This window comes from Lemur catta, chromosome 11 (assembly GCF_020740605.2).
Source record: "Lemur catta isolate mLemCat1 chromosome 11, mLemCat1.pri, whole genome shotgun sequence".
Lineage (NCBI taxonomy): Eukaryota > Metazoa > Chordata > Mammalia > Primates > Lemuridae > Lemur > Lemur catta.
In genome coordinates, this window is record NC_059138.1 from 78,244,109 (window position 1) to 78,269,821 (window position 25,713).

The 25,713-nt window shown below is 37.2% G+C and overlaps 1 protein-coding gene across 2 annotated transcripts in view; it reads left to right on the plus strand.

Moving 5' to 3' along the window:
• Window positions 1–25,713, plus strand: part of BBS9 (Bardet-Biedl syndrome 9) — a 405,454-nt gene that overhangs the window by 23,290 nt on the left and 356,451 nt on the right. For both annotated transcript variants that reach the window (XM_045564593.1, XM_045564594.1), the window contains exon 5: window positions 4,994–5,107. In XM_045564593.1, the coding sequence (XP_045420549.1) occupies window positions 4,994–5,107 (114 nt within the window). The remainder of the gene's footprint in view (window positions 1–4,993; window positions 5,108–25,713) is intronic.

The following is a 25,713-nucleotide window of genomic DNA, read 5'->3' on the forward strand; positions in this document are numbered from 1 at the left end:
TAAAGTCAGTCTCCTGGACATACCAAACAACCCTGAATAGTGAGAGGTTACTAAGGAAATGCTAACTTCCTTTGGGTGAGTGGTATGTCATCAAATGTACGCTTAATATAAAGAAACAACAGGGTCTTGCTGACCTGAAGTTAGCCTATGTTATCATACTCTGGTAAAGAGAAAACATCACATGGCATCTCAGATTCCTTTCTGATGGGCTTCCGTTTCTGAGTAAATGGTTACAGATGTGTGAGCTTAAGCCATACTGATTTTTAATATTCTTTTCCAAAAGTGTACTTCTCAACAAGCAATTACTTATGCTTATCTGACATATTTATAGAATATTAATGGTTGCCATGAGGAGGGAAAAAAAGATGTGGTTCTTTACTTTTGACAGGCTTGTGTAATCTAATTTGGTTATTTAACACAATGCACCTTTACTTTATAATGAATTTGAATTTATTTAACATCCTTAGCTCAGAAGTTATCTAAAATTGAACTGAAAACTTGTCAAGATGACCTTTGATTTTCCAGAGAATTTTTTGGTCTAAAGAAGGCCAATAGCATAAATCTTTTAATATTGATGCACTTTCTAATTGATGATACTTTATATTAACTTTAGATCTAGGTAGACTATAATCATACATACTTACTATATTCAGTCTGTATATCTAAGGGCAAAACCTATGTAAATAATTTTAATATTATGTCCTTGTTGCTTTTGTATGGAAAAAAAGGGTCAGAAATTTCAGATTTTCAAATACTTCAGTCCAAGGCAGTTTTCTAAGGAAGACAGAGTATCTTTGTTCACCATAGTTACATTATTACGTTTTAAAGTGCTATTACCTGAAATTTAAAATTTACCAGTACATTTAGAGTTTTTATAGAACACAAATCCTAGTGTCATTTCACACCAAATTTGTTTAAATATTGACTGTTGACTCTTGTGTTCTCTAATGTGAGTTCCTGATGTTTCTGCCTGCCTTTTGGGTAGCAGGCCTGTATAAGTGCTTTCTTTATTCAGAGGGATTAATCTGGTTGTAGGTGCATGCAGAATGAAATTTGTAATTTCTGTAGGGATAGACCAGGTGCCTCCTGGAGCTTCTTTTTTTGATGTCTTGGAGGGTAGAACTCTCCTTAGATTAATGCCATAGGTTTTTGTTTTGTTTTGTTTTGTTTTATTTTTTCCCCCATGTGGCTGGTTTGGCCATGATTGCCTCTCAGTTTCTTGGCACCTCACTAATTTTACTACCATTTAGATTCCAGGAAGCCTTCATCTCCTGTCAGGATAAGCTGGCAAATTTGAGTCTTTCTCTTTGCTTTTTATTCTAATGATATGTGAAATTATTGTTGACCAGTTTCGAAGCGGCATTGAACTGAGTAGAAATGATTCTCCTCCAAGACATTCTCCCCTTTTAGTTTTACTTCTTTTACCTGTTAAAAGAAAAACTTCAGACAAATTAAATTTAAAGGAGTTTAATTGAGCAAAGAATGACTCCACTTGGGAATTGGGTAGCCCTCAGAACCAGCAGAGGTTCAGAGAGCTCTGCTCCTCAACGGGGGCAGGCAGCATTTGTGGACAGAAAATGGAAGCGAAGTACAGGAACAGTTTGATTGGTTATAGGTCAGCATTTGCCTTATTTGAACATGGTCTGATCAGTTGGCTGCCTATGATTAGCTGAAGCTCAGCTGCTATGATTGGCTGAGACTACTCCTAAGTTAGGCTTTCAATTTGTTTACATACTAAATTAGGTTACAGTTGGTTTTGCAGGTGAGTTTTGCAGTTGAGTTTGTAGGAACTCAAGGTACAGAGGCATCCTTAGGCCACATTTCATTTAATTTAACACAACCCTCCACCTTTCAAAGGAGGAGGGAAGGCCAGGATGAGAGAGGTGAAGGTGGTATAAAGGAGGAAAAAAAATCTTTTCCTTTATTCATCTTAGCTTTTCCAGCTGTAAATTAGACTGGCTAAAGACAGAGTAATAAGAGAAAAGCAAATCTATTTTATTTTATTATTATTTTTTGAGACACAGTCTCACTCTGTTTCCCAGGCTAGAGTACCATGGTGTCAGCCTAGCTCCCAGCAACCTCAAACTCCTGGGTCAATCAACCCTTCTGCCTTAGCCTTCCCAGTAGGTGGGACTACAGGTGTATGCCACCATGCTCGGCTAATTTTTCTATTTTAGTTTCCTGGCTAATTTCTTTCTATTTTTAGTAGAGATAGGGTCTTGCTCTTGCTGAGGCTGGTCTTGAACTCCTGTCCTCAAGAGATCCTCCCGCCTCGGCCTATTTGAGTGTTAGGATTACAGGCGTGAGCCAGAAATTTATTGACATGTATGTTGCACATGTGCAGTTGGGAGCATTCAGTGATGAGTGACTCTAAGGGGCAGTTGGAATTTGGGCTTGAAGGCCATTTTAGGCTGAACAAAGGAAAATTGGTTTTGGGTTTCTGGGCAGGGAAGGCAAGTTATGAGAACATGACCAAAAAAAGTATAGTAAACAAGGGTTTTTTAGTGAAGTTTGTTACGTTGATTTAAGTTGAAGCCTTCTCCATTGACAAGAGTTAAGAGTCCTTCTCTACCTGGTACTATAAAGTGAGTTATCTTCTTTCTTTCTTTCTTTTTTTTCTTTTCTTTTCTTTCTTCTTTCTTTTCCCCACTATAGTAGTAGCAGTGAGTTATCTTTATAAATGGAGATTTCTTTTATAAATGTAAATTTCCTTTACAAAAGAAAAACTTGTACCCTGTTTTTAGAGCTTTTCCTTCTGATTCTCTATGTCTTTTAGCTCAAAATAGTCCTTATGCCAAAGAGGCCTATTCTGGGGTAACATTCTGGTACCCTTCAGTGGAAATTGCATATTCTTAATGCTGTTTTCTTTTTTTTTTTTTTTTTTTTTTGAGACAGAGTGTCACTTTGTTGCCCGGGCTAGAGTGAGTGCCGTGGCATCAGCCTAGCTCACAGCAACCTCAGACTCCTGGGCTTAAGGGATCCTCCTGCCTCAGCCTCCCTAGTAGCTGGGACTACAGGCATGAGCCACCATGCCCGGCTAATTTTTTTTGTATATATATTTTTTAGTTGGCCAGATAATTTCTTTCTATTTTTAGTAGAGACGGGGTCTCACTCTTGCTCAGGCTGGTCTCGAACTCCTGACCTCGAGCGATCCACCCGCCTCGGCCTCCCAGAGCTAGGATTACAGGCGTGAGCCACCGCGCCCGGCCTTCTTAATGCTGTTTTCTTTTGAAAAATTGTCATTGACAATATCTATGGACACTGTTATCATCTATACTGGGGGTGGAGGGAGAACCAAGTTCCCTGAAATTTATTAAATGGTAGACAACCAGGCGCTATGATACATATTGCCTGGTTGTAAATATCTGGTTTGAATACTGTGTCCTTTACCATCCATGTGATTTTGGAAAATTTCTTAAATTTTTTTTTAACTTAAGGTGCTCCAATTCTAAAATGGAGATAAAAATATATTCTTACAACTTGGTAATTGAGCACAGGCTCAGCTGCTCGCTGCTTGCAAAAGCCAATAACAAGGATGAGATGTAATGAAAGGAAAATGACTTTATTCCAGAGCTAGCAATGGGGAAATGGCCAAGGCTCATGCCTCAAAGAAACCATTTTGAAGTCTTGGCCTGAGAGTAGGGGTTTAAAAAGGGAATTTGGTATGAAGGGCATGTAGGAGTGGCAAGGAGGTGCTGGTCAGTGTGACTTGTCTTGATATTGAATTATTGCTCTGCCTGATGAATGGGCTGGCTGTTATCTCCAAGGCTGTTTATCTGTAGATTAACTGTGGCCTGGAGGTAATCTCCTGGTGGAGGTCTGGATTGTTTCAAGACTCAGTTTCTGGAACTTCTAACCAAGCATGTAATTAGATAGGGGAAACTTGTGCATGGGAGTGCTTGGGGGAAAGAAGGAGGTAAAAGTCAGTATTTCTTCATTAAGAATATGGCAAGAAATGGGCAGGAAAATTTCAGAATGGGCCACTGAAAAACAGGGCACAGGTTACAACCTCAGCATATGTTGGTAAATTCTTCTGGACAAAAAAATCCCAAACAAAGAAATGCTCTTATATAAATATATACATATATACATGTATATTTGTTTTAATGAATGAATATTAACTAGTTTGAGGGCTATTTCATTTGCTTTTGATAATTTAAAATTTTCTTTAACATTTGCATTTTGAATGAATGAATGAATGACAAAGATGCTTCTTTATGGAAGAAGTTGCTTTCCGAGTCTTTTTCTTTCTGTTGCCTCTTTTAACCATAATATTCTTGCCTGATCACAGCCAAGTACTCTCAAAAGCCAAACACTAAAGAATAAAATATGAACAAAGATTCTTTTCTCATTTGGAAAGAACTAGAAAGTGATTGTAGCACATACAATCTACTAAATGCAGAGAGAGTATTTTTCTGTGTTTTGAAGGAGATTCTTCTTGACAGACTTCAAATAAAACACATTCTCCTATTTACTTGCTTAGGGAAGCTTAGAAAATCCTTTCATTAAATTAGAATATAACTAGGGGCTTGAGTATTTTGAGAGTTGGGGCAGGAAAATTAATTGCTTGAAAGTGTTGGGAATTTTTTTCTTAGACATTTTTAGTTATTTCTTTGCTCTATTAGTGTTTATAAATGCAAAGAACTTAACCTCTTTTATTTCAGAACTGAAATTAGAGGATTTTGTTGTTATTTAAATAATTACTCCTTACTCAGACATAATCCATCTAATAGAAATAGATAATAAAATGTCCCCCAGTGTAGTCATATTTCATCTAATGGTGTTATCTAGCTGAGACGTAAATTGATTTAACTGTGCTGGCTTTCTGTGTCATCGGTATGCTAATTGGTCATAATAAGTAATATTTTAGTGTTTTGTCATTTTAAATTTCACTGAAATTGAATTACTAGAAATTGGTATAGGGGATGAGAACAAATAAATGTTTTTTAATGTAAAGAAGTGGAAAGTAATCCTTTTATTTTTTTCTCCTCAGGAACCTTGGGTAATGTGGAACATGGGAACCAATATCAGATCAAATTGATGTATGAGCATAATCTTCAGAGAACAGCCTGCAATATGACTTATGGATCATTTGGTGGTGTAAAAGGTAGTTTGCTTTTAATCATGAACATGCTATTTCAAGTGACACATTTAGAATATTTGGTCATATAAAAATGGAGGATTACTTGATTTGAATCTCAGACAGAGTTAAAATGGATACTTTGTTGAAACCTTTGTATCCAAACCCAAGCAAAATAATAAAAAAAGAAAACTCTCCACCCTACTTTTACCACACAACTGGGTTGCATTGCCCACTGCACAGAGAAGAGCCAATACACTGAGACAGTCGGGATTGCGGGGAAAGAGTTTAATTCTGCAGGGTGCTAATCAGGGAGACGGAAGGAATTTCTCAAATCTGCCTCTCGGAGAATTTGGGAGAGAGGGTTTTTAAGGATAGTTTGGTGGGCAAAGGATTGCGCAGTTGGGTTTGCTAATTGGCTAGGTTTGGGGCAAAATTATAGGAGTTTAGAAATCATCTTTCTTATATTGCTTCAGTTCCTGGGGTCACAATTCCAGTTGACTCAGTTTCTTGGTATGGGCTGCTAGTCTGGGTGGATCAGCCAATCTACTGGCACTTGGGGCCTGGAAGATACCTCAGAACTTACATTTAGGTTTTGAAAAGGTGATGTTATCTACGGAGAGAATTAAGAATCTTTACGACCACCAGCTATGTGGCTCCAGAGTAGCAATTATGGAAGAGTGACTAATTATTATCATTATTTGTAGCTGGGCCTGTGTCTTTCACCACCTTCCTCCAGGGCTGCTGCATAGGGTTGTATGGGTTGTTTCTGCACAAGGGGAGCCAGAAGAGGGGGTGAGTGGGGGCTGAAATACAGACTTGATCCTGCTTGTCAAGCCGTGCTGTCTGGCTTGGAGTAAATCTACCCAGAGGAAGGGGTGCCTTTTCTTAATTTCACAAAGGTATCACCTTTACCAAGTACTGGCTCAATAAAGCTGATTTCCTCCCACGTTGGGGTTTTTTCTAATATGCAAAAATGCTACCTGCATTGTGCCCACCCAGTCCCAGAGCTTCCAGAATCACCAGAGTTCAGTGCTTGCTTGTGTACACTGTTGCTGTTGGTGTAGGAAAATTCTTATTTACAAACCCAGCTTCTCTCACTGCACCATGACAGGGTGGTAGACGAGCTAGAAGTGCTGGATTGAGAACAGGAAGCCAGGTGGTGACACTTACCCGTGTGATTTTGTGACTTTGTGTGTGTATGTATGTGTGCTCATGTGCCACGTGCAGAACACAGAATTAAGGATTTTCTAAATTTTAGCTCTTTCTGGACTCATATTTTTATGAGTTTATTGTTTAACTACTGCATTAAAGAGGCTACCTACATTAGATTTTTCCTTAGTGACAAGAGAAAACTTTATTTTGGAAGTTTAATCTATTTGTATGAACTCAAGTTTTTCATACATAGAGATAAAGACAAGGAATAGATGAATTTGGCCATACCAATAGCATCATGGATATTTTTGGTGGTGATGTGCAAATAAATGTTTTGTGTAACTAAGGTGATGTGAAACAAAACACTTGGCTCGAATGGATAATTGCTTGACTGGAGTAACAGGAATGGTTAGGTTATTTGAGTGATATGGAGATGTCTAGAGTTAGGTGAAAAGAGGACAGAGAGAGCCATGATTTAGATGAGAATCTGCTGATGAAGTATTTCCTCCCACCTTCAGTTTTTAGATCTGATTTTTGCTATTCTTTAAAAATATATCTGACCTGATTAGGAGGCCTAGATCATCTTTGTTTAATTAGTTATTTTTAATTCACTTTCCCCTCCCAAATCCCCAAACAGCAAGTTACTAAATTCTATACACTTGGAGTCCAAAAAATTGATATGAGAGAAAAGTGCTTTGGCTAAATAAAAGCATTTTTTGATAGCATTATGATAATACTTTAGATTACATGCCAAATGTTATCTTATATAGATTGCATTGCACTTTAAATTTTATTATCAGATCAAATTAGTCCAATTAAAATAAAAAAATTTCTTTTGTGTAACATTTTTGAGGGATTTAGTAATAAACTTCCAAAGTAATGGGGTTCAGGACAGGCTACCGTAAAATATGGCAACTTGACATACTGAGGAAAACTGTAGAATCAGAAAGGTTACTCTGACCTTTCTCCTACCTTTCTTCCCTAAGCAGGTCATAAAACCTAGGAAGGATTTTTTGACTTTCCCCTGAAGCAGGTTGTAAGACCCTGATGTGAGAGGTGCCCTGCCTATACCTGGAAGAGAGGAGTATCCTTATCTCTGAAGATGAAGGGTTACAGAGAAGAATTTGAACTAACAGGCCTTACTAAGTTCCACCAGTTTATCATTAGATCATACTTTTTGCCTTATCACATTTCTTCCCAACTATCCACCCTTCATCAAACCTAAAATAAAAATACATAGATTTCACTGTTTCTTTGGGTCTTTATTTCCTTATAGAGGCTCCTGTGTCACATAAAACCTATATTAAATAAATGCATATGTTTTTCTCCTGTTAATCTGTCTTTTATAGGGGCCTCAACCATGAAGCTAGGATGGGTGAGGTAAAGATGTTTTTCCACCCTTAGAGATGATAGTTGCTACTAGTTTTGAAAAGAATGGATAACATTGTGCTTATCTGATACTTTTCTTCTCTTAGCTCTTAATTTATGCCTTTCCTTTTAAAAAGTACCTTGTGAAAGAACAAGAGGCCATTCTGATATTTCCTATGGTTAAGAAGTATTGACCCAAGTAAATGACTAAGGCAAAAAAACTCAGTCAATGGGAGGTTTGTTAAGCGAAAGTTGAGGATGCACCTGGGAAAAACACAAATCACAGACAAGATGTGGCTATTTTTTTCCAAAGAGGAAGTTGGACCCTTCAGCATTTAAAGGCATATAGAGAGAAAGAAAAAGGGGTAGGAGAAGCTGATGAGGCAAAATTGTTACATTCTTGTGAGGCCCAGGAAATTTACATTTTACATAAAAAAGGGGAGTATTATAAGAGAAAGAGAAAGTGAAGGAAGCATCAATTATGTAGATGTTCCTGAGTAGGTGGAAGAATGTCTGATTCTGTCTTATTTCCAGTTCTGTTACCTCTGAAGATAAACTTGTAACTCATTATTAGTGTGGAATTGAACAGGATTTAGTTTTAGGTGCTACACATGGTTACAATTTGCCTGTCCTTTCTTATGGGAGGTCAGCAAGGAATTTCCTTAATGAATGGGGCCAGTTTTTCTCAGGTACCTGAGGCCTTTACCTTTTCTTTTGCATAAGGAGTTGGGGTTGGGGGGAGCCCTGAGATTTTTATTTTGTTTTTACAGAAGCAAGACATTTCACAATTTGAAACAAATATCTGAATAGCAGAGAAGGAATCGTTCTATTTCATGGGTTTGAAACAATTTATGTAATGTCATTAAGGTATAGGGGCCAAGGGAAAACTTCCCCTTTGTTCTGTGAAAGTTCACTGAAAAATCAACTCACAAAAGGAGATTAATAAGAGAAAAGGCATACAAATTTATTAGTGTGCACACAGGGGAGAACCACGGAGTGATTACCCTAACCCCCAATGAAGTGCAAAACTTGTATACCGTCTTGAGGTTACATATGGGCTTGGATCCTGAAAAACAGGTTATGGGAGGCGGGAGAAGAGGAGACCTGGCTAGCAAAGGTGGTCTTGTTATGTAGATGAAACCTCATTGGTAGTAGCCTTCGGAGAGAAAATAGGTGGTAAATGTTTCTTTCTGACCTTTGAAAGTGTCTTTTCTAGATGCAGATTAGGGGAAGGCCTCAGAGAAAACCTGGCTTCATCAATGTAGATTTTCTCTGCAGAAGCAAATCTCCCTCTTAAAACACAGCTTTTCAGGGCTACTTCTATTTGCAGGCCCTCTGAACAGCCATGTAAAAGTAAGTCAAAGAAGTATATATATTTGGATTTCCTGCATAGATATCTACAAGAAAGCATGGAAAAATCATAAGGTGGTCAGTTAGCAAAAATTAGCCATATTGGAGACTTGGGGGTAAAAATAGTGAGTTACTGCTAATGGGTACAGAGTTTCTTTTTGGGATGATAAAAATGTTCTAAAATTGGGTTATGGTGGTGGTTGCATAGCTCTGTGAATACACTAAAAACAGTTGGGTTGCATACTTTAAAGGGGTGAACTTTATAGTCTGTGAATTATATCTTAATAAAGCTGTTAAAAATTAGCTATAGGATAAAACCTGATGGTACAGGTACAGTGGTGATGGTATAATCTATACCATCATGCATTGCTTGTGGCCATGTGAAAGGATACTATACTCTTCATAAAATAGGTTAGCTATTAAGAACTATAAAAATGTTCTTAGATGCTATAATATGATTTATGGGAACGTATATTAGGAAATGATCCAAAATATGGAAAAGTCATATCAAGTTGCTATATATTTATTTCCTCCTTCTTCTTGTCCTCCCTTCCTTCCTTCTGTATATACATATTTGTATTTTTTTTTTGTAATATATAGGGATTAGAAGTCATCTAAATGTGTGGTAGAGGAGAATAAGTGCATTTTGATGCATTGATTCAGTGGGTTATTATGAAGCTATTAAGTTTTGTTTGCTGAAGTGAACATCTGTACAAAAATTTTTGTCTACAATTCTCATTTCCTTAGGATGGAGTGGAGGAGTTGAATTATTAAGTCAGACACTTTTAAAATATTTTTACCACAATATGAAAGTAGTTTTCTCTCTTGAATACTGTATAAATAAATTGTAAAGAGTACAGAATTTAGGAAGAAGAAAGTAAAAGTCACCCCCAAGACATGCACATTTCAAAAGAAAGCCCATTTTCTAAGCCTAATGTCTTTAGAGTGTGTTTAGTGTGTACCTTTCCAGAGGTGAGCCAGTCATTCTTTAAATTTGAAAATTTCCCTGGAGTTCATCTGTGTTTACAAAAGGAAACCTAAAAAAATCCTTGTTTTCTACCTTTTTCTGTATTTCATATAGCTTATTATGTAATTATTAAGTTCAGTAATCATGTCCTTTTTCCTCAAAAAAGGAATTAAGCAAAACCAAAACCCGGCACTATTTTAAGCAAATGTTTTTTAAAGTAGGGAAAAGGCAAAAAAGGGAGAAGAGGTGTCCCATATTTTGTATTTGCATCAAAATGAACTACCACTAGATGGCAGTCCTCTACAACTTTGGGCCTTGGCGTTGCCTTTGAATAAGGTGTAGTAAGAAATCACTAATGGAGGAATTTTGATCCCGGGTAATTAATGCTTTGCCTTTTATTAAAAATAAATGTAACTTCTTCAAGTTGCAGAAAAGTAACAGAGTAGTTTTTAAAAACAATTAATTATAGTAGGTAACATCCCATAGAATATAATATAAAAGTGCTTTCTCACTATGCTTCTCAGACTTTTAAGTTGCATTCAAATCATAAGGGATCATGATAAAAACGCAGATTCTGGAAGTGGACCTGAGATTCTGAATTTATTTCTTTCTTTTTCTGTTTTTAATTTAAAAATGTTAAAGGGATACAAATGTTTTTGTTACAAGGATACCTTGTATAATGCTTAAGTGTCTGACAATATTCCAGGTAATGTCAAGTTGTAGAGATCTAGAGGCTGTAGCCCTGCATCTGCAAAATGCATGTTCTATACGAGGCAGTGTCCTAAGTGCTCTTTAGTTGAAAAACTTGCCCAAGATATACCTAGTAAATGTTGGAGGAGGGATTCTAACCCAGCCTCTCTGCATCCAGAAAGATGTGGTGTTAGCCACACTAAACTGCCTCCCTCTTTGGGCTGTGAATGAATTTACCTCCTTCCCAATTTAGAAAAAAACTTTCCTATCAGAAAGAAGTGTAACTTGGTTTAGCTAAAGTGCATAAATTTGATTCTTCATAGATTATGGGGAATATGTTGAATAAATTCTGAGCCATATGTTTGCTTTTTCAGGTTAATTTTTTTGGTTGGTGCTTTGGTTTGTAAAAAAAAAATTTTTTTTTTTTTTGAGACAGAGTCTCACTCTGTTGCCCAGGCTACAGTGCCGTGGCGTCAGCCTAGCTCACAGCAACCTCAAACTCCTGGGTCTCAGGCGATCCTTCTGCCTCAGCCTCCTGAGTAGCAGAGACTACAGGCATGTGCCACCATGCTCAGCTAATTTTTTGTATATATTTTTAGTTGTCTGGCTAATTTCTTTCTATTTTTTAGTAGAGACAGGATCTGGCTCTTGGTTAGGCTGGTCTGGAACTCCTGACCTCGAGTGATCCTCCCATCTCGGCCTCCCAGAGTGCCCGGCCTGTAAAAACTTTTTTTAAAACCTGCCCCCCCCATCCCCAAAGTGCAGTATTAATGGCTGTATTGGGCAATTTTTTTTTTTTTTCAGAGAGAGATGTATTTGAAGTTAAAAAAAAGTTTCCAGTTTTAAAACATTTAAATATGAGCTGCTTTTTAGAAGGAACACATGACTCTGGGTTTTTATTTTATTTTTTAGTTATTTATTTTTCAGATAGGATCTTACTTTATTGCCCAGGTTGGAGTGAAGTGACAGTCTCATAGCTCACCTTGAACTTTTGGCTCAAGCGAGACTGGGTTTTTAAAATATATTCGTTTATATTTGCTTTTTATGCTTTTGACAAATTAATCCTTGCAAAATTTAGTGAGTAGCACCTTGTGAACAAACAAGTTATAGTTTGGAAATATGCTAAATCAGTTTTGAAAAGGTGGACTTGAATGGATTTAAAAATATATTAGTAAAGTTGGTGGAATTTATTTGGTTTGGTGATTTAAACTCTACTTTTTTTGAAAAACAGAACAAAATGATATTTCTGCTAGATTTTCCTTTGCTTTTGTTTCATTGTGTTAACTAGATCTTCCAATGGTTGTTAACATGGTATTTTACCTAGTTAAGATAAACTTGCCATTTCAAAACAGTATTTGAAAAAAGGACAACATTAATATTGATTGACAGAAAGCCAGTTGTAAGGTGAAGAAAAAAATGTTATCTTTTTAAGGTCAACAGCTGCATGCCCTTAACTTAATAAAATAAGATACTTCATGTAGTCTGTGTAGTGTCAAGATATTTGAGCTAGAATTTCCTTTACTCATAGTCTGATTTAGAGTCCCTATAGTTAGTTACATCCTCAGTTACCCCACATTTGCTGTGTAGGGCTGTGCCAAGTTGATGAACCTTATAATATGTAAAAATCTTTCAAGTTTGTGACAGGGACACTGAGAAGGAATTGTTGATTTGTTGGAGGTACATGGGAACTTTTCAGGGACTGAAGCAAGTCTGGTGTATTATTCTTCCCTTGCATCATCTCTTTCTCTGCCCTTCCATCTATCCATCCATCCATCTGCTTCATATTTACTGAGAATCTTCTGAGTGCCTAGGTACTGTGTTAACTTCTTAGAGAAGAAAGATGAATAAGAGACAGTTCTTGTTCTCAAGCAGCTCACCTAGGGTGGTGATAAAGATTGAAATTAACTGTAATATAATTAGGTAAATCATAATAGAGATGAATATGTACAAAGTTATGCTGGAGCCCTGGGGATACAGCAGCTTCCTGTAGGCTGAGTGAATGTGTATGTGTGTGTGTGTGTGTGTGTGTGTGAGGGGAGGAGAGTAAAGGAGAGTGTGAGTGTGCTGTTTCCTTTTTCATTCCAGTACTTATTTTTATCCACTTTAACACAGATATTAGTAATCCTAGTTTCCTATAAATAGCAATTTTTTTGTCTTTAGTATAAAACTTTCATTGCCTCAAAGTTGAGCCATTCACGTTCCTTCTGGGATAGTTTGCTCCTCTTGAGAAGATTACTTTTCAGACTTTGGAGCACTTTTTTAAAGAAAACAACTTTGCCTTTAAAAAAAGCTGTCTATTTTCAGGCTACTAAATTGACTCTTTTACTTGTAGTGTAAAGCCCTCAGTAAGGCAAAACTATCTTTTTTACCTACCAGCTGATCTTTAATGGAGAAGGATGTAGTACTCTTCAAGACTACTATCTATGACTGTATTTGTTGAGAATGACAAATTTAAGGGTAGGGATGAGAAGAGGAATGAACACAGATTCAGAGATATAAATGGAGAGACAGGAGAGAATGGTGTCTTGGAAATGGAGGGAAGAGAGTGTTTCAAGAGGCAGTGAGGGAGTCTGGAATGTCAGAGGTTAAGCAACTAGAGGAGCATTGAAAAGAAAATATTGGATTTGGCCACTTGGAAGTCATTGGTGATTGTAGAGGGACCAGTTTTTTTTTTTTTTGAGACAGAGTCTCACTGTGTTGCCCGGGCTAGAGTGCCGTGGCATCAGCCTAGCTCACAGCAACCTCAAACTCCTGGCTCAGGCAGCCCTCCTGCCTCAGCCTCCCAAGTAGCTGGGACTACAGGCATGCGCCACCATGCCCGGCTAATTTTTTCTATATATTTTTAGTTGTCCAGCTAATTTCTTTCTATTTTTTAGTAGAGATGGGGTCTCACTCTTGCTCAGGCTGGTCTCAAACTCCTGACCTTGAGCGACCCACCCACCTCAGCCTCCCAGAGTGCTAGGATTACAGGTGTGAGCCACTGTGCCCTGCCGAGGGAGCAGTTTTAATAGAAGGGTAAGAACATTGGTCCAGTTGCCCTGGAATTGAGGAATCTGTAGAGAAGAAACAGAAATCCCAAAGGAAAGCTGCTTTGTGAAGAAGTTTGGCCTTGAAGGGTAGGAGCAACTCAGGCCATAGCTGAAGGGGAAAAGGTTTTATAAAGAGGGAGGTCTTTGAGGACACAGGATGAAATTTTGATCTGATGAACAAAACACTTTTCATAATATTTTACTGAAAAATTAACTTGAATGCGATTTTATTTTAAAAATTATGTTGTTTGGATTATGATGTGCCTATTTTGTTTCTTAGAACTTTGTTTCTCATTGCATAATTTGTGCTTTGTAGCCATGTTGACTTACTGCCTTTTTTTCGTAACGAATTTGTTGTTTATGGAAAAAAAGACTCTTTAGTACTTCATTAGATTCAAAGTCAGACCATTTGGGGAAAAAAAGGAAAAGAAAAAAGGAAATACTTTATTAGAGACTATCACCACCACACTACTGTCTAGTTCTTTCTTCCATTTTTATCTTGTACTAACATTTTTCACTTCTTTTCTCTCATTTTAAAAGTTACTTTTCTTGACCATAAAGCTGGTATTTATATTTTGGGCTTACCTGGTAATACACAACTCAGGACTTAAAGACATGTTAGCATCAAAAACCAAAGCCTCCTAATTTCTGCAGCTGCCACAAATCTGCCTTTCCATGTGGATTTGGATGTGCTTCTGTTCTCTTTCCAACCTTTCCTTTGGTAAAACTGAGGATTCCTTTGGTTGCAGCTGACAGTTGGCTTAAGCAAGAATAGGAAGTTGACTGGCTAACATCATTTGGGCCTTCACTGTGATTAGATCTGGTTTCTTTCTTTTCATCCTTGCTTCCATTTCCTTGGACAGGCTATTTCCTCCCGGTTACATAATGGCTACAGCAGCTCTAAATCTTACTTGTCAGATTTAAGTTTGTATAAAAGAGAATCTGTCTTCCTGTTAGAAGGCTCAGCAAAAATCTCTTTCCAACTCATTGACACTGGTTGACCCATCTCTGAACCAATCACTGCCACCAGTAGAATGTGATTAAGCTTGGGTCTGAGTTACATCTGTGGGAAGTTGGGTTGTCCTCTTATTACCACTAAGACTAAGAGTGGGGAGGGGTGGATCTCCAGAGGAATATCAGTGAATAATTGACTGTTTTGAATTTGAGGATTTTGGAGCTGATCATGGAAAAAGACATGACTATGAGAAGGCAGTAGAACAGTAGATGGCAGTAAGTTTATTTGGGTGGTGCTTTCACAGGATTGCAAACAAGGGGCATGTCCCTTACAGCAGGAGACCTTCCAGATAGTGACACTGCCATGAACCAGCACGGGTAGAGGGCAGGAGAACTCCTTGGGGAGAGGAGAATCAGAGTGGGGCTTCTGCGTCTAGGTTGCTTGGAAACAAGGTAAGGAGTCTGGGTCAGAGCTAAAGGGTGACAACAATTTGTAGTCTTTTGCAGTCCCAGGGTTTGTTTTTTCTATGGCTAACAGATGTTGGGTGCAGTTTTTAGGGGTTTGCAAACAAAGCAGGCACACTCTAAATGGCTAAAAATATGCTTACTTGGGCTATGTTTAAAGAAATTGGTGTAAAAATTTGAGTTTGGTATCTGTGGGCTTTAAGTTAATGGCTATCCTGCTTGAAGAAGTAAACAACATGGTGCTGGTAGATAAAGGGGTCACCTCTAACCCAGTTATATAGCATTAATGAGAGAGTGAAATAGGTTTTGGGGGGGGGCAAAACACTGTAAATATGCATCTTGCTTTTGGTTTCACTTTCTCTCCTAGAACCTCTCTGGGGTGCTGCTTTAGAACTGACAGGAGAGGCAAGCAGTGATTTGAGAGTGTGCCCTCAGGTGTGTATGTGGATTGGCTAAGGCAGGGGCTAAGGTTAAAGGATGCACTATGCCCTGGACTGCATGCAGCCTCATTCTGGCTATATTGTGGGGAGATAATTGCTCAAAATGTTTATTTGTATTTAGAGATTTATTGTAATTCAGTTGAACTGAGTGCTTTGCAAAGCCATTTGTCACGTTTTTAGACCTTTAAAATATATGCATAGATATTTTAAATTTTAGGGCATGTCTTAAATTTTTTACAGAAGGGATTAAACTTGAAATAATGTAGGAGATGATTTTTACTTTGTCTTTTCCTCACTTTTAATATTCCGCACATCAAAATGTGTATACTTTTGTTATAAAACTAATCATGTTCACAAAGGCATGTTTAAAACACATGGACCTGTAGAAAAGAGAAAGAATGATTTAGTGCCACCTCCCAAACACAACCACTGAAAACATATAGGTGTACAGTAGAATGTAACCCAGAACATTCCAGCCTGAGCTAACCCGGAGTAATTTTAGAGTAATTTTATATTCCTGGAATTTAGCTATTTCACCACCTAAAGGGCACAACCAGTGAAAAAATGTATTTATTAAGTCTGGTGCTGCATAATATGGAATTCAAACAAGGTATGACAATAAATATGTTCAATGGTTATATTTCTTAGAGAAAAGCTTTTTACTTCATATGCATATACCTTGAAGTCAGTTGAAGAATTTATTAAATATTGGTCCTCATTTTGCATCACTGGAAAACATATGGCTTTACTAGAAAACAGAAAAAACCCTATATTATTTGGGTTGACTTGTAAATAAGAAAAATAGCATACAATATATTTTATATATATTATATATATATAATAGCATATTATATGACATTCCTAAATATTTAGTGGTGGATATATTTCACCTGTCAATTCTCATACTCGAAATAAAAACTTGCCTTTCCTTTAAAATGGCAAAAAATTATACAATAATATAAAAACTGCTCATTTTATGTTCTGGGAAAGCCCTCTTGGACTGCTCATAAGCCCTTTGCTTATTCTTTCTACCTTTGCCTTTCAGATTCTATTTTCAGTCTATATATGTTGTTGAAACAGCAGGAGGGTTTCAGTCTAGGCCCAGTTGTTCATCGCACAAAAATTTAATTATTGAGAAAATGAGAATTCCAAGGAAGAAAGGAATTTTTTTTTTTAAATTTTGAGATAGAGTCTTGCTCTGTTATCTGGGCTAGAGTGCTAGCATCAGCCTAGTTCACAGCAACCTCAAACTCCTAGGCTCAAGCAATTCTCCTGTCTCAGTGTCCTGAGTAGGTGAGACTACAGGCACGTGCCATCACACCTGGCTATTTTTTTCTATTTTTAGTTGCCTGGCTAATTTTTTTCTATTTTTATTAGAGATGGGATCTTGTTCTTGCTCAGGCTGGTCTTGAACTCCTGAGCTCAAGCAATCCTCCTGCCTTGGCCTCCCAGAGTGCTAGGATTATAGGCATGAGCCACCTTGCCCAGCTGAAGAAAGGAATTTTTCAATATGACAGGTGTCAGGAGAATAGGTGAAGCTGCCCCAAATCCCTTTCTTGACTAAGGGATGTCATAGGCTTTTAAAGGAAGGCCACATGCCTCGGGGCAGGTCATGGTATATCTCACAAGGGGCTACATGCGTTGGGGACAGGTTGTAGGGGATAGTGAATCTTGGCATCAGAAAATCTGCCCAGGAGCCTTCAGAATCGTATAGAAAATCCATCATTTCAGGAGCCTTCAGAATCGTACAGAAAATCCATCATTTTGGGCTGGGCATGGTGGCTCATACCTATAATCCCAGCACTTTGGGAGGGCTATGTGGGAGGATCACTTGAGGCCAGGTGTTTGAATCCATCATTTCTGTTAAATAACTCAAAGGGTCAAGTAGTTAGTTAAGGGAGAGGATTATTAAAAAACATGTAGGAGTTCATTGAGTCGGTTACATATAATTGAAATAACACTTGTCAATGCCTTTTGTCTCATGAAATTTGAGATTTTCTGACATGGAGTAGCGTCTTAGTCTGTTTGTGCTGCTTTGACAAAATACCTGTGACTGGGTAATTTACAAAGAACAGACATTTATTTCTTACAGTTCTGGAGGCTGGGAAGTTCAAGATATAGGTGCTGGCAGGTTCATTGTGGGACGAGGGCTTGTTCCTCATAGATGGCACCATCTAGCTGTCCTTACATGGTAGATGAACAGAGGAGCAAAGGGCCTAAGGCACTTCCCTTGAGTCCTTTTATAAGACATTCATCTGTTTGTGAGGGCAGAGCTTTCATTACTTAATCACTTCCTCAAAGGCTTCACCTTTTAATACCACCACAATGGGGATTAAGTTTCAACTCTGAGTTTTGGGGGAAGATTCAGACCATAGCAAGTTACGTCTGATAGTCATTTTAGATTTGTTGTGTTTACATTCTACCCATATTTTGTGGCTTTGGGCTGCTGTGACCCACTGGTCATTTAAGATTTGGTAATGTCGGGACAAAGGTAAAACTTCCCCCTCATCCTTGGAAGTTTTGCTGAAAAATCAACTCACAATAAAGCTGATTAATAAAAGGAAAACTATCAAATTAGGTAATATGTATACATGGAAACCCTCAGAAAATGAGGATTACCCTCCCCAGTGGGGTTCAGGAGTTTATATGCCTTTCTGGTAAAATGGGTTATGGGAGGGGAAGAGAGGAATCCTGAAGAGAGGCAATAAAGGATTACTAGGGAGGATGAGTGGATGGGGACAGAGAATAACTGGTATAGTTCTCTTTTGAATTTAAATGAGTCTGAGGGACTGGACATTATCTTCTTAAGGAGTCTGTCCTGGTGTGGTCATGGTCTTACTGAGAGGGGACAAAAAGTACAGTTGTTCTCCAAGGTGAGTCTGGATCTCAGGCAGAAGAAACTTCACGTATTTTGGGAGAGTAGATGGTGGTGGTGGTAGGGGGAAGGTCAGAGAGAACTTGACGCTTCTTCAATCAGTCCAGAATGTCAAAATGTCATATTTTAGGGTAAAAATATTTCTAATTTTCTTCAATAGGTGATACCACAACTATGTTTCACTTGTTAACCACTTGTCCCTCTATTATAATGTTGTATATGTACACATATACACACACACATATATAAAATGTATCTGTTAAGATTGTGTTTTGATTCTTATTTTGTTGTTTTAGTTCTTCAACCTCCCATATCACCCCATTATTTTATGCTTGTTTTGTTTATTTCATATTCTTATTAAGTTTCTCAGCAGTGTCAAATGTTTTTAGAGGGCTTTCTTCTGACTTTTGGTTTTGTTTTTCTTCATCTGTCTTACATTTATTGCCTTCTCCTCTCCCTCTTCTCTCTGCCCTTTTTTTGGGACTGCGTTTGTGGATTTGCCAGACCAATCTCTTTACCTTGCTCAAGCTTAGCCTGGCTAATTCTGTCTGGGCCGGTTTGCTTTTTTATGGTGCTGGTGAATTTTCCTTGCCTTTTCTCCCACCCAGTCAGAAATGAGTTTGTTTTCCTTCCTGTCATGCTGTTTTGAGGGCTGAATATCATCCAGTGTCTCTGTTTGTCACCTATCTGTAGGGGCAGTGGGGATGAGATGGTGAGGTAGCAGGATTATCTGTGGCTGTGGCAGCCGTACTGGAGGATCTGGCCTCAGCCCTCTTTCCTGTAGTTTATTAAATGTCTTGAATTACTGGTCAAACTACCTGGTTGGTCTGTACCTGTTATCTTGGAAGGTGAGGGAGAAGCTCTGAACTTTGGATCTTCCCTGTAAAGACTTCCTCATCAGGTTTCCTTGAGTCAGCCCTATTTGTGCCTCCCCCTGTTTGTATTTCACCAGAAGGTATTTCCATTCCTCACTCCCTACTTTTCTTCTGGCCCCATGGGTGTGTGTGAGGCTTCACATGACAGTTTTTAGCCTATCTTCTCCTTCTCATACTTATGTAATGGCTGGACATACTTAGCCTGATAGCTACTTTTTTATGGTCTATAGCCTTTCCTGCTATAGGAAAGGCTTTCTTTCTTTTTGCAGAAATATACCAGAATGTTACAAGTTATATTTTTCTTATATGACAGGAGGGTGCGTGGGGAAGGTAGAGTATTATGGGCATTTCCAGTTCTCTGATCTGTTTACATGCCATCTGCATCTCTTTTCCTCTAAATTTGGGAGTTTTACAGAGATTTTTCAGAATTTTGTTTATTCATAGTATCACCACTTCTCCTTGTGTTAAGTTTGGAGCTGGCAGCTTCACAAAATGCACTGAATCTAGCCCTGAAGATTCTTGGAAATATCTGCTTTATGGTCACCATTTTTCAAAGATTATAGTATGGTGTTAGGTCCTTTCCTTGATTTTATTGCTGTTGGTGTATGTTTGCTGTTCTAAAATAAATAATTTCTTTATTTGTTTGTTTATTCTGCTATGTTACATTTTTGAAAGGATCTTTTGAAACTAATCCCAATGCTGGATTTGAAAAATGAATGTTCATCATAAAAATTCCTGTGGATTCAACAATCCAGTTGTTTGGATGATTCTGGTAGACTCCTGGATAGGCATTCTCTTATTTTATTTCTATTATATGAGATATTTATTTAGTACAGATTAATTTCATTGTATTTGATGTGAATATCTTTTTTCCAGATTGTTCTTGGCTTTTAAATTGTGTGTGTGTTTTAATGTGGTCAAATTTTTCCTTTTCCGTACAATTCATTCTGTTTTTTCTGAACTTAGAAACTTCTCTCCCATGTGGAGTTTTGATGTTTCTGTTTTCTGGAGTTTGATTTTCCAGCAGGAATTTTTATATCTATTTACAAAGACTATGTGGAGAGAGAGCTAACATTTATTCTCTCTTACATGTTGTGCTATGCATTTAACCCTGTGAGACAGGTAACTTAATCACCATTTTTCAGACTGGGAAACCAAAGCTCAGAGAAGATAAGGGTCTTGCTCCAAATCATACTCAGGCATAGCAAGGATTTCAATCCACAGCTATCTGATTCCAAAGGTCCTGTTCTTTCTAATATATTACCTCTTATTTAATTACCTTGCTAGTTAGAGAGTATGGGGGTAAGGGGAAACTTCCCCTTTCTCGAAAAGTTTACTGAAAGATCAACTCACAATTAAGGCAGATTTATAAGAGGAAGAGGTTTATTTATGGTGCCAACAGGGAGAATCACAGAAGGATTACCCAATATCCCAATGAAGTCCAGAATTTTTTATACCCTCCTTTTAGAGAGGTGGGAGAGATGAGGAATGTAGGTAATTCTGTTTAGGGGCAATAAATGTTTGCTAGGGAGGATGAATGGATGGGGCAAGCAGATTGACTTTTAAATGATTCTCTTTGCAAATTAAATTAGCCTTGAGAGACAGGTATTATATTTGAAATGATTTGGGCCAGATCTGGTTGCATTCTTGATTTTCTTTCCTGCAATATAGTGAGATAACAGGGAAGGGAAGGGAAGTCAGCTGTTCTTTTGATGGTTTGTTTGGTTATACAGATAGAGGGAAAGCCCCTTCCAAGGGCCTATTAATCTTCAAGGGCCTTTAATTCAAAATACTCTATACCAAGGAGTCATATTTTGGGGTGAAATTTCCTGAGCTCCTTCGAGAGAAAGTCTAGGTACTCTAAGAGAGGAGGGAGAAGGAGGTTTTTCTATAAGTTTACTGAGAGCAGAGACCATGTCTTTTGTTCATCACTATGTGTCTAGTGTCTTGCACAGTCCTTGGCACATAGTAGGTGCTAAATAAGTGTTTGTTGAATGAATGAACCAAAATGATTGGGGAAGGCTGATATTATCATACACTTCAGACTTTCAGGGTTATTTTTCAAAACAAATGTCAGCTCAGTGGTGTCATTCCAGCCAACTTCTGCATTTTGTTTTCTTCTTTAACAAACATGTGTTGAACAACTATTACAGTGTATGGGTTATGGTAGTCAGTGTCTCCCATAGTAGTAAAGTGGGGTTTACTACTTAGGCCTTCTTGGTTCACCTTTGCTCAAATTCTTTCTCAATATGCCAGTGATGCAGCATTTGTGTAAGTCAAGCTTACCAGTAGAAATAACAAGTTTTCTCATCTTGCAAATGTGTTTCTATAGGTTATTCATCCTTTTGTTATTAATATTTTTAGCATAAAATGTGAAATTTAGAACTATTGAGTATTTATGATAATGTTCACAAGACCAGCCTGGGCAACATAGTGAGACCCCTGTCTCTACAAAAAATTTAAAAAATTAGCCAGGTGCCTGTAGTCCCAGCTGCTTGGGAGGCTGAGGCAGGAGGATTACAGGCATGAGCCACCTTGCCCAGCCTTTAACACTTTTATCTCTCTTCTCTCTGTGTCCTGTGAAAGCTCATTTTCCTTTAACTCTTCCAGTTATTTTACTTTGATTTTTTTCAGTCAAATGGAACTTCAGAAAAGTAGAATTCTTATCAAGGAAAGTTTAACATCAGAGTGTAGACATAATATGTGCATGGTATGAATTATAGGAGTCCAACAGCACAGTAGTTCCACGTTTGTGACCAAGGTGGAAAGAACATACTGTATATAAAAGGTTCAGTATGTTTGGACTATAATGGTCAGTAAAGGAGGTGAACAGAATATTTTTTAAATCATAAAATGACTGCTATAAGCTTGTATGGGATTATATTGTCACATAATTAAAAATTCATGAATTCTTTGTCATAAAAGGTCTGCCAAAGAAAATAGTGAACTAAAGGATAAGTCAGTTGCCTTTGCCACATCTTGGGGCAATGCTAGATAATTATATCTTCAGCCTTCAAATAACTTCTAATTGTCTAAACTGGAGCCTTTTTCTTATCTGCCAAGAAAATGTATTAATAGCCACATGCGGTTGCTGGGAGGCTGTGCTTCCCAAAGCTGTCTGGGTTCTTTGATTGCCATCCAGAGAGTGATCTGATATGCTCAGCTGGGGTGAATGAACAGCCAGAACACAGCCTTGCTTTTTTGTGTGGGGATGTTAGTGCTAATAAAAGATTAACGCTGTTTTCCTCACAGGGAATCAACGGATAATGTTTTGATAGCCCTTGTCTCACCAGTGGACCATATGGCCCCTATTTTCTCATACATATGGTTGAAATGTTAGAGAAGAATCTCTGTGGTGTACTGGCTCCTGTTCCTTGCCTAAGCATTAAAGTGTAGGTGTTTTATAATATTGGAGAATTTCCCTCATTTGTCTTTAAGATCCTTTATGGATCCACAGTGAGAAGTCGGAAGATCAAGGGGATAATAGGATTGACTCTCATCCTGTGCTGGTTTTTCTCATATATATGGCAGTCATGTATAAAAGCTCTGGTCCAAGACCCATAAAACAATGGTACTTTCAAATAGCGTCTTCCTGTACATTATGTTGTATAAAACCTTTAGTTCCTAGGGGAAGGTTATAAAGAGAGTTCCCTGTAGTCTGCACATTCATTTTTTACGTGATCATTTGAAGTTGTTACTTTTTCTAAAAGGTGAATTCTGATTCCTCTATACGTACAATATAGAAATTTGGTTAAATACCTCCTTACCTTCTGTTGCTAAGAGAAGGAAAGACTAAAAGAATATTTGAAGTTTCTTGGTGTTGTTTGAAAAAAAATAATAATTTCTTTCATGGTGGCTGAATGCCAAGACTGGAAAAGCATTAAGGTAACGCCTGTGGTCAGGACTGCCTTTGACAAGAGGATAGTTAAATGTGGTTGTCTTGATAGGATTTGATAACCATTTTTGATCTCTATATATGTTTCATTATGGTCCCCCTTTAAAATGGAATAACTAAGCTATTAAATATTCTGCTCAATTGAGAAGGAAAATGGTTACCATAAACTATTCAGATTACACTGTGATCTAAAGGGTCCCAACAGTTTAAAAAATTCATCTACAAAACACATTGCCATGAGACATGAACAGTCTTTCCCTCCCCCCAGTCTCTCTTGAGTTGAGTCAGTAACCCTTTTCCATTCTATATAGAAACTCTTGCTTGAAGATTTAAATTCTAAAGCACAAAGTAGACATATATGTTAATGCTTAATATGAAAAGCAAATGCTTGTGTTGACTACTACTATGTTAAAGATATTTTAAAAGTACATTAGTGTTCTGAGCACAGGACTGTATATATAACATTTAAAGAGATTATCTTTTTGATGGACTTTTGAGTGGTTTCCAGTTTTTGGCTAATATGAATAAAGCTGTTATGAATATCCTTATATAATTCTTTATGTGGACAATGCAAAATTAGAAGTGTCATACAATTATAGAAAGACTATTTTTTATTTTACTGTTACAAAAATTTCCCAATCCTTTCACCATTATAAAATTTTAAGGCATCCAAGAATATTGAGAATAGAGTTCTAATATTAGTAGTATGCTTTATGTGAATGAATGATACAGTATGTGTTTACCTTTTAAACTTTAAAGGTACAAAATTTGTACCTTCGGTATTTCATATTGTATATAATTTAAGTTACTAAGTAACTAATTTGGAATATCAGAAATGATTAAGCTTGGCATATCAGAATAAGTCTACCTATATTATATTAATATTTGAACTGTATTTCTAGCTAAGTTAAAAATGAGCTGGGTTTTAAAACCAAATTTTCTTCCGTTGAGGTTTGTGAATAAGAACCTTTTCAATCAGCGTTTCTAGATCCTTGCTAAAATAAGAGAGTACTATTTAATATGAAAACAATAACTGAGAAGTAATCATAAATCTCATTTGGAAAGTTACAGTCATGATTTTAGGGGACTGTGAACATAAAATGTATAAGTGGAAAATTGAGACTTCATATGGGTCTTTGCAGCTGGTTGATTAAGTTCTACACAGTTCATTATCTTAGAGACGAAATTTGTACAAAATTTTGGAAGGTAGGATTTGTATATTAAAAGTGCTTGTTTCCAAGGTAATATAAACTAGTTTTAACAATCTATCATCCTTCATTTACCAAAGGAAATATGTAAAAAGAAAAGGAAAATATTAAGTGGGAACAAAACGTTGAAATGATGAAAGGCTACAAAGAAAGAAAAAAGACTTTAGAAAGACTACCAAAAAGAAACTAGCTGTTTTCCTCAACAATCTTTCTGAATTCATTTTGCTTTCATTATATATCTAGCCTGGGGGCAAAGTATGTTGAGTATTACAACAAAGAGGGTGTTATAAGGAGGACTTTTTTTTCTCAGTAATAAAGTATAACATATGTGTAAACCATGCAACCTTGTAACAGGAAACTTTATAATAAGGGAGGACTGTGCCTAGCTTTTCCACAATTTTGGAAGAATGAATTTTATTAGGTGTTAGACAAAGAAATTATCAACTGACTTTTATGCTATAAGGTTGAAAGATTTGTTATGACCATTTCTAGACTTTAGCAGTGGTTTTAATGTGGGTCCTGATATGTTAGGAACAGTGCCTAACACTATTAATATGTCTACTATTGCTAGTTCTCTTAAGGAATATGATGTTTAACTTTTGCCTTTCAATGAAAGATTATTCAAAATTCTGTTATTCTGTGGTTTTCTCAGCAGCATTAGGCTATTCTTGAATTGATCAACACATAATATAATTTGGGAACCCAATCAATGGTTCTTTTCTTTTTGAAAGACGGTGACAAATTCTTTTGAAACCTGGGAAATTGGCTCCGTCATTCATCCGTTATTCTTTCTTTGCTTCTCCTGTCTAACTTCCTGAAAACCATATTGTTTTGATGTCAATATGTAGAATAGATTATCTGTTGGGAAATCAATGTGTATTAATTATATTTGAATAAATGTAAGTTTGACAGACGATATATATTAGTAGGCATTGGGCCTAATGGGTTACTCAGTTAATGAGGACACTAAAATTAGGGACCTCTAATGTGCCTGAAACATATTTCCTGTAAATTTCCCCTAGTTTCAGGATTAACTGGCAATCCTGTGTTTTTCTGGCTTTTAAAGGCTAATATATCATGGTGGAGTTTTAGGATTTATATAGGGCTTATTATAGAATAGTTGAGCTCTTTGTATTTATCACACGGTTATTGAATCAAGCTAGAAGTGAAGTCAGTCCTCTACTTTTTGATTTTTCAGCAATTTTTTTTTTCTTCTTCATATTATACCTACTCAATCTCCTCTCCTCCTTCTCCCACTTCAAAATGATTTTACACCATACACATTGTGTATGATTTTAAATGCAGGTGGGAGAATTTAAAGACACCCTTTTAATATGGTTCCATTCACGGCAGGGCTGTTAG